The sequence below is a fragment of the Telopea speciosissima genome, chromosome 6 (genome assembly GCF_018873765.1).
Source record: "Telopea speciosissima isolate NSW1024214 ecotype Mountain lineage chromosome 6, Tspe_v1, whole genome shotgun sequence".
Taxonomy (NCBI): domain Eukaryota; kingdom Viridiplantae; phylum Streptophyta; class Magnoliopsida; order Proteales; family Proteaceae; genus Telopea; species Telopea speciosissima.
Genome location: NC_057921.1, coordinates 40,515,128 through 40,524,487, shown reverse-complemented (window position 1 = coordinate 40,524,487; position 9,360 = coordinate 40,515,128). Strand labels below are relative to the sequence as shown.

The 9,360-nt window shown below is 41.5% G+C and overlaps 1 protein-coding gene across 1 annotated transcript; it reads right to left on the bottom strand.

Annotated features, from left to right (window-relative positions):
- Positions 1–2,410: 2,410 nt before the first annotated feature.
- On the bottom strand, positions 2,411–6,701 carry LOC122665737 (cytochrome P450 71AU50-like). The gene is made up of 3 exons (XM_043861882.1): positions 6,503–6,701; positions 4,211–4,896; positions 2,411–3,262 (listed from the first exon to the last, which is right to left on the bottom strand). The coding sequence occupies exons 1-3, from the start codon at positions 6,699–6,701 to the stop codon at positions 2,411–2,413; spliced, it is 1,737 nt and encodes a 578-aa protein (XP_043717817.1).
- Between the last annotated feature and the right edge of the window lie 2,659 nt (positions 6,702–9,360).

Genomic DNA, 9,360 nt, shown 5'->3' with positions numbered 1-9,360 from the left:
TGCTTGCTGCTCCAATGGTCTTGGACCCTGCAACCCCAATTCACTGTTCAGCCTCGAAAAAACATTAGAATGAGCCACCAGGGCTCCACTCTCCCCCGCCGGATCAGCAACCGCATCTCCACCACTATCCCTAGCACCCTGCACCACAGCCCCCTCACCCTGCGTCGCAGCCCCCTCAGCTTCAACCCCCGCCCCCGCTGGGTTAGCCCTCCTTTCCCCTGTATCGTTTCTCATGTGGTCCCCCCTCTTGGGTAACACCCTTTTACAATTCTCAGCGGCGTGGCCAACCTTGCAGCAACCCACACAAAATAAGGGCAGACATTCGTAAGCCACCCTTTGAAAGAAACCATCAGTCCCACACCCTATCCAAATCTTATCAGGATGGTGATCGCGCAAATCAAGTTCCACACAAACCCTAGCAGCGACTGTATGGGAGCACCCCGCCGTCGCCCCGTCCACATTGATGACCCTTCCTACCGTCCCAGCCACCGAAATCATAAAATTCCCTTGAAAAAAATTCACAGGTAGCCCTGGAAACGAGACCCAGACCGGAACCACAGGAGATTCCGTTCCCATCTTGAAAGACCGTGACCATTTGAAGAACCTGAAGAGGAACCCCTTGATATGTGTCTACTCCTTCAACCATACCTTAACAAAATCAGAGCGCTCCACGAACCGAAAAAGGAGATGGCGCTGATCCAAAATTGAAATCGTCACATCTCCCAACAGATGGAACGAAGCTTGCAAGCAGGCCTTGATGTCAAAAATAGTAGGATGACCGTAAGCACACTTGGCAATAAGCGAGAATTTGAAAGGAATTTCCGATCGGTCGATCTCCTCCTGCGTGAAGAAAACGGCTGGACAACCCATGTGCGAAGATGGGGTTTTCACTGAAACAGCCGCCGGCTCAATCGATAATCCTTGTGCCACCATGGAAGCATAAGAACCACGTTGCATGGGCTCAGGTGGGTGGGCCCCCTGAGGAGGATCCCCCATGACCAAACCCTTGTCGTCTTGCAGCTAGGGTTCTGCTGCAAAAACCGAAACCCTTATCGTGCGCCTGCAGAGCTCCCAAAAAGCTAACACGCGCTAGATTTTTTCTCGCTATCTTGAAAATGGTAAAAACAATGATTATTTTTTTGTCTGGAAACCCAGAGACAAAAACAAAACCACTAATGCAACATTTGCAACCCCCACCACCAAATACGCCAATAGTAGGGGAACCATCAACGGACTAAAATAGAAACATAAACACGACAAGAGGAGACTAAAATGACCAAAATCTAGGTCTTCCCTGAGCATCCATTTTGAGATCCTCTTTAATCGAACTAGGCAAAGAAGGAAGTTTAGTCGAGACTTAAAATTTTACCGCTGATTTAGCGAGGAAATCAGCCACCGGGTTAGCCTCTCTAGAGCAATGAGTTATTTTCCGTTAAGAGATATCGAGGAAGCTTTGAAGAGCTGCCCACCTTTGTGGAATAAACCACAAGACCATAAACTTAGAAATCATGATCACCACTTTTGTAGAATCACACTCAATCCAGACCTTTGTGAGATGAAGTTCTTTAGCTTGCTCCAAGCAGGGTGCCATTACATTATTTGATAATCTTAAGTGGATTTTGAGGCTTTCTCAATTAGGTAATCTGCTAGTCAAATCATCATGGAATGGAAATCGCATTACCACTCAAAATCCTATTTGGTCTTCTGTTATTTGGATTGCCTACCTTCAACCTAGGCAATCCATTTTGGTTGGATGCTTATGCATCGAAGATTGCTTACAGATGAGATAGTTGCTCTGAAATGGGTTCCAATGGCATCTCATTGCAATCTATGTCTTTATGCGTGTAAAAGTTTAATTAGATAACGTTTTATGGAGTGCTCTTTCTCAATTAAATAATGCAATATTTCTTTGAATATTTTAAAATATATTGGCTCTGCTACTATTCTTCTATTGATAAGCTCTTCATATGGTGGAAGAGGAAATCTGATTTTGTCCCCTCAAGTATGTATGGATGGCTGGCTTCATTCTGGTCCCTCTTCACATCTGGAATGAAAGGAATCCGAGAAGATGAGAAGAACTCAGTATAGTGACAGTGTGTGTAGTTGGTCAGAGGTTGTTAGTGGGAAAAAATTTTGTAGAACACTGATTCACTCTGCTCTTAGTGTCGGCCTGGGAATAACACCATTCGAGAACAAAATCATTTTTATTGTAAATGTATATTGTTTGCAAGAAATTATATATATAGCAGCACAAGTAACCCTAATCAAGACACAGACTTTTATTAGGAAAACACATTACATAAAATCAGACTGCGACTAGGAAACATAAGATACGCCAATAGAGACAACACAAAGCAAAAACACACACAAATATAAATAGGATTACAATACTACCAGGCCAGCACACTCCTTACAAATTGTCGCCACTAAGGCAAAGGCGATAACTTGGAACAGCAAGTAGATGGTTTGCTCTTGGAACAGATAGGCCAAACGTCTCAGTCATGTCCAAGTCGTCAGGTGACATGCCATTGGGTAACTCCCAATTGAAGCCATGTACCAATTGTCCAAGTACTAGTTTCACAACTGTTAGGCCCAGATGTATACCTGGACATCCTCTACGACCTGATCCAAATGGGATAAGTTGGAAGTCACGTCCGCGGATGTCAATATTATTTTCTATAAATCTTTCGGGCAAGAATTTTTCAGCATCACCATAAGTTGACCACACAGTAGGGTCCCTTTGAATTGCCCAAGCATTTATAATTACACGAGACTTCTTGGGTATATGGTATCCATTGATTGTTATGTCTTCCAAGGACTCATGGGGAGCTAGCAACGGAGCAACAGGATGAATCCTCATGGTTTCCTTCACAACCATGTCCAAGTACTCCAGTTTAACTAAATCCTCTTCCTCAACTAGCTGATCTATACCAACTTTATTCCTCAACTCCTCTTGGAGCCTTTCCATCACCTTAGGATTCCTTAAGAGTTCTGAGAGGATCCATTCAATTGTGACAGCCGATGTGTCTATTGCAGCCAAAATCATGTCTAAAATGATTCCTTTTATACTAGTTCGATCGAGCATGTAGCGTTGTTCTTCTGCCTGCATATGTTCTGATTCCGTTATCAAAGACAGCATCACATCAATAAAGTCCTTCTGGTTGTTGTTACGGTCTTTAGGATTGTTAATGTGCTCATCAATGATCTTCTCCAAAAACCCATCAAAGAGTTTGCTAATTTCCTTCATGCGTCGACCCAATTTCTAATTAACAATGCTAAGTTAGATGGCCTTTCTTTCAAATTCCATGACAAAATTGAGATGGCAAACCAAAATAGTGAAGTAAATCTTTTTTGGTGAATAAAAATATATATTATAAAAAAAAAAAAAATACAGGACAAGAGTCAAGAAAGCTAACTAAGGGAAAGACCCCAACAAATCAAAATAAGATGAATACTCAACTTACTAGGGCCCAAAAAAGGGGCCAAGGCTATTAGACTCCCTTAAGATAGTGAAATATCATTCTTGTAGCTTCATATATAAATAAAGGTTTTAATTGGATTTTAATAACCTTTTTTTTTTTTTTTTAATGAATAAAGAATTTATTAAAAGGAAAAGACAAATAAATCAAAGGAGGCAAACAATGTCTAATCTAAAAACCCCAAGAAGAAACAATATTATGCCGATTATTGGCAATCGGGATCCTCTACTTCCGCCTGCCCCTACTGTCGTGTGCGCCCCACACACAGCAAGTCATGCAAAGACTGCCTTACCCCTTCTCGAGCGCCTTACCTGAGCAGGGGGAAGGCGGTCTTTGCACGCCTTACTTGAGCGGGGGTAAGGTGGTCTTTACGCGCCTTGCTGTGTGTAGGGTGCACGGTAGTACCGGGCAGGCGGAAGTAGAGGATCCGGATCCAATTATTGGAGGAATCAGTAACCGAGGCACAAAGGTGGTCAACCTTAGATCTAACATCAAACTCAATAGTACTCCAAATCTGGTTATAAGAACGGGAGGTGGACGTCCATCTGCGTTTATTCCTTTCCCATCAGATGTGGTAGATCGAGGCACAAAAAATCACCTTAACAGAGAAAATATTTATTATAGTGAATGATCAACTCATCCGTTTTATATTTATATATATATATATATATATATATATATATATATATATATATAAATAGAAGGAATGTAATAGAAATAAATTAAATTACCTGAAGGTGATCAAGTGCTCCAATATAGGGAATGAAATCGGCCAAGTTAAAAGTCCCAAGAAGCTTGTGGTATTCCTCAGCAACTGATTTTAGTTGGGTGGTCATTTCCTCAAGCTTGTTACCAATTAGCATCCGGAAGCTCATATCCACAATCAGCGATCCCACTTTGGCACTTAAATCAACCACTGCACCAGCTTCGGCAGCCTCCTTAAGAGATCCAACAAAGAGGCCCAACTCCTCCCTTCTCATTTGCTTGAATGAATCAACCTTTGTTGTACTTAGCAGTTCTATGGTGCACAACTTCCGCATGTTGCGCCAATATGTACCGTATTGTGAGAAAAGCGGGCCTTTGTTCCCATAAGCCACATAATTGACACCCATAGTGTAAGGTCTTCCAGCAAAGACTGCATCATGGGTCTTGAGGAACAACTCCGCTGCCTGAGCAGATGATACCACCACAGTTGGCACGAGGCCAAGCTTGATGTACATGATGGGTCCATATTTCTGGGCCATTTGATGGAGGGTACGGTGAGGGAGATCACCCAACATGAGAAGATTGCCGAGAATCGGTATCCCCCGAGGTCCCGGCGGTAGTCGGCGATCATTACTTTGTTGCTTGGCCCTTGATCCATGCCGGAGATGGATTGATAGATACCGGAGCACTGCAAGCAGTACTGCTAAGAGAACTGCAAGAGTCCAAGAAGACATTAGGAGAGTGGGGAGTGATGGATACTGCCTATTATTGTTGGACATAAAATCTTTTCTTAGATTCTGCTCTTTGGAAGGAATCGAACAATATATATAGAAGAAGATATGGGTGAATTACGAGGAGATATATTATAATTTGGATTTTTAATTGGACCCTTGAAAAGAATGGTATGATTAACGTTAATGGTAGGATCTTACAAAAAAAAAACAAAAACGTTAATGGTAGGACTATGCTGATTAATTTATTAATTTAGTGCGGACAAGTTCCAAATTGTTTTGTCTCACCCTCCTAAAAGGTTTTCCTTTACGTGTAGGAAGAGAAGAACGTTTTCATCATGGGTAAAAATTTAAGATGACTCTTGTGTGGATCTTTATCGTCTCTAAGTCTCTGTCCCTTCATTTCTTCAATTCTCTCATAGGGGGGCGGAAATGAATTTTTTTCCTCTCAGGTTCCCTGCCCGATCAGGTTTGTAGGTTCCTCTCATAGGGAGGGCGGAAATGACGACCTCACCCCACCCGGACAGTGTGTTCGGGCAGGGGGTGAGGTTGTCATTTTCAATCCCCTATGAGAGGAACCTACAAACCTAACCGGGCAGGGAACCTGAGAGGAGTTAGATTCGGGCAAAAATGACCACCCTATCCCTTACTTGAACACACTGCTCGGGTGGGATCCACTCCCTCTATCAGAGGAATTAGAAGAAATGGAGAGACAAATATCTTTACGATTTCAAGTTATTAATTTTTATTTTTTTAATACTTTATAATGCAATCCAATGGTCCCTACCGATGCGCATAGCTTTCACCATGGAGGGAGGGAAATTCTGTCCTACATTCATTTCAAGAGCTACTTAACATACATGTTGAGAGGAACATAGTGGCCAAATTTTATATTCCTATTTGAGCATGTTGGTAGGATTTTACAATAAAATATATATGGATATGGGCTATTGTGAATCACATGATGGTATACTCGAATTGAATCATTTAACCACGAAACCGTTGAAGTCCCTCTTCATTCTTGATAAGCATAAAAACAATCCAGCTATGGTTGATTGACATGTGGCATAAGGTTTAGTTAAAGTGAAAGATTAAGGTGAATACTGTTGCTATCCATCGAAGCATAAGCCTTTTCATCACATAACCATCATTGTGATAGTGAACCTTCCATGTGTAGAATTTACCTTACTTCATCGGCACAAAACCCAATTCTATCGTCGTACATCCTATAAATATAGGGTTACTGTACAAGGCAACGGGATGCTTAATTGCACTTATTACTATCATCTAACTACTCACACAGTTCCTAGCTCTCACTATTGTTGCTCCGGTAACTGACTTTAGCATCAGAGAGTCTAACTCGAAGCCAACTCTGACCTTCACTCTTGCTCAACTCTTAGCTTGTGATGTTGAAATCTGGCTTCCATTTCTGAATTCTGATATACTGGCCTCCAAACTTCATTGGGCTTCTCTACCATAAATGGGCCATATCCTTCTCTGAGGAGAAATGAAAAATCACATATCCTTTCCTAATCGAAATCATAGACACCCGTTTCTTAAGATTCCACGAGTCCTTAGCGGACTTACGAAGGTCATCCAAAGATGCCAAGTGAAAGCTCACCCTACCAATAAGTGCAAAACGAAATTTCTCCACACTTTCTTCATAGGCTTTTTGTGGAATAATAATATGAGTGACATTACCTGACTGAATGGGTTCAGGTAAGGTCTCAAGATTAGGTAGAGCAGAAACACCCACTGCAGCCACAGAAGTTCTCCTGTTTACCATCGGTGGCTGATCACACTCATCTCTAACTCTGACATTCACATGATCCCCTCCTTGAAAAGCATCCACTCCTCCCTGAGATTCTCTGCACCGCGAGTCAGTGTCCCCCTACTCTAACGCATCACTATCACACACCTCTCTTACAGAACTCTCCATTCCCTCACAACCGATATTTTTTCCTTGCATATCTACTCTTCACATGACTATTTTAGTGAATGGATCTCCAGTGGGATTATTCTCCCCTCGGAGGGGTGTTAGACAGGGTTGTCCCCTATCTCCTCTCTTGTTCACTTTAGTGATGGAAGGCCTCACCCGTTGTTTTAATTGGAAGTTTGATCAGAACTTGCTTGCTCCTATTCCTAAATGCAAAGCCTTGAACCTGACTCATTTGATTTATGCTGATGATATATTTATTTTCTCTAAAGCCTCTTCAACCTCCTATCAGGTTATTATGGATGCCTTGCAACTCTTTACAGATTTATCGAGGTTGGTGATTAATCCTAAAAAATCTCTTAGTTTTATCTATGGGGTTTCTTCTCATGCCAAAGAGGTACTGAAGAATATTATGGGTTGTGAGATTGGCCACCTGCCGATCTCTTATCTAGGCCTTCCTTTAATTTCTTCCAGGTTGTCCTTGCATCATTGCTCCCCTATCTTGGATAGGCTCAAGAAGAAGTTCCAGTTGTGGAAGAGTAGACTTCTTTCTTTCGCAGGCCAATTGGAGTTGGTTAGGGTTGTTATGCAGCCTCCTATCCATTAGACTGGAGTTTATGGTATCACTAGTTACATCATCAATAAGATTGAGGCCGTTATGAGTGTTTTTCTATGGAAGGAAAGTGATAATAACAAGTTTATGTATACTATCAGTTGGGCTTCTGTTTGCCTTTCTAAGAGGGAGGGTGGTCTTGGATTGAAAAGACTTAAAGATGTTAATAAGAATGGGTTAATTAAGTTAATTTGGAGAGTTGCTAAGATGAAAGAGGACTTATGGATCCAATGGATATACATTAAATATCTCAAAAAAGACTATATTTGGAATTTGAAGTGTTCCTCTACTGTTTCAGGACCTAGAGGAAAATCTTAAAGCTCAAGCATCTTGTTCAGGGAGTTATTATTTCTCATATTGATGATGGCTCTTCCACTAGGCTTTGGCTTGATAATTGGCACCCTTGTGGTGTTCTCCTTCCAGTATTTGGTGACAGGAACAGGTATGATGCGGGCTCTGACAAGATGGCTCTTGTTTCCACTATTATTGTTAATGATTCTTGGTGCCATATGTTGGACAAGTGTGTGTCCATCAAACTCGGTTCGGTCTGGTTCAACCCGGTTTACCTTTGTATTGAACATTTATACATTTTAGTTTGATATTGTCACATGTGATATAAATTTTTTGAGCATTATGTGTCCGTAAGTTTTACTTAAAATGGTAGTCACGACTAGGGTTTGGGCTGGGCACCCTTATCATATGGTCGTCGCATTGGGTATGCCTAGACATGTGATGTCAGGGTACGAATGCGAGTGCTCACATGTTTGATATATGCATTGGCAAAAAATCTTCTTTGTCGATTCCCTCATGTATTACTGTCAGATGTAGGAAGGGATAGACATGTGTCACCGACACCCTTTGCCTGAGGGAACCTTGTCGCTGTAAAGTGCGATCGCATTCTTTGGTTCATCAATGACTATGACTCAATCGAGTCAAAGCTGATATTCTGGGAATGCGTGAACGCTTTGTGAGTGAAGGAGTTATCCAACATGGTCACCACTGCCCGATTGGGGAACACCAAGATTGAGACTGTCTGTGTATGATCGGATCAGAATCTGGATCCAGTGCTGTTTTGGAAATAGTTTTGCAAAAATCTATTTTACATAAAATGATAGATTATTTATGATTATTTTGAACAAAGTGTTTTATCGAGTTTTACGGGACCCGATCAGATGCACAGACGCTCTTATATAGACATGTACTATGGATTGGGGTTTGGCAGTGCATGTGTACATGCCCTAGATTCCATAATGATGGTGTTGATTAGTGGGGGTTGTATGTGATAAATTGTTATCATATAGGGAGTTATTTGGAATTTGCTATTTTAATTGGTTCTTTATTTAATTAATGGATATGGTGCTAATTATAATTATCCATAGATATTAAATAAAGTAATTAATTAATACTTTCCCTATTAGATTCTGCTTCTTCACCAAGCAAAGGACTCTGAGATAATCAGATAAAGCCAATCTGAGACAAACAGATAAAGCCAATCAAGAGATAAACAGACGGAGCAAATCAGGAGAGAGAGTGTCAGACTCTCACAGGGATTCTTCCCATCTAGGTTATGGAAGCCCATCTATAAATAGAACCCAAAACGCAGGAGGGAGGCAGGCTTCCACGAATTTCAAAGCCACCCCCTCCCACGGTTTTGGCTCTCCCTCTCTCTCTCTTGTGATTTCTTCTTCTTGCTCTCTAGTTTTGAGAGCTATGGCTTTAGAAACCCATATCTGGTTGGAGATATATTCGGATTGGCCTGGAAAACCTTGGTAGCACCATTGGAGGTTCAGATATGTCTACTTGGAGTGCTTCGTGGAGGAAGAACCACTATCTATTGGAGAAGCAACACTTGAGGCTCACCAGGTTAGCAGTTCTTGATTAATTCTTTCAGTTTTA

Coding starts and splice junctions, on each gene's coding strand:
- LOC122665737 (XM_043861882.1), bottom strand. CDS start 6,701: ATGGTAAACAGGAGAACTTCTGTGGCTGCAGTGGGTGTTTCTGCTCTA. Junction 4,897..6,502: donor GGCATCTTTGGATGACCTTC/GTAAGTCCGCTA, acceptor GGACTCTTGCAG/TTCTCTTAGCAGTACTGCTT. Junction 3,263..4,210: donor GAGCACTTGATCACCTTCAG/GTAATTTAATTT, acceptor ATTGTTAATTAG/AAATTGGGTCGACGCATGAA.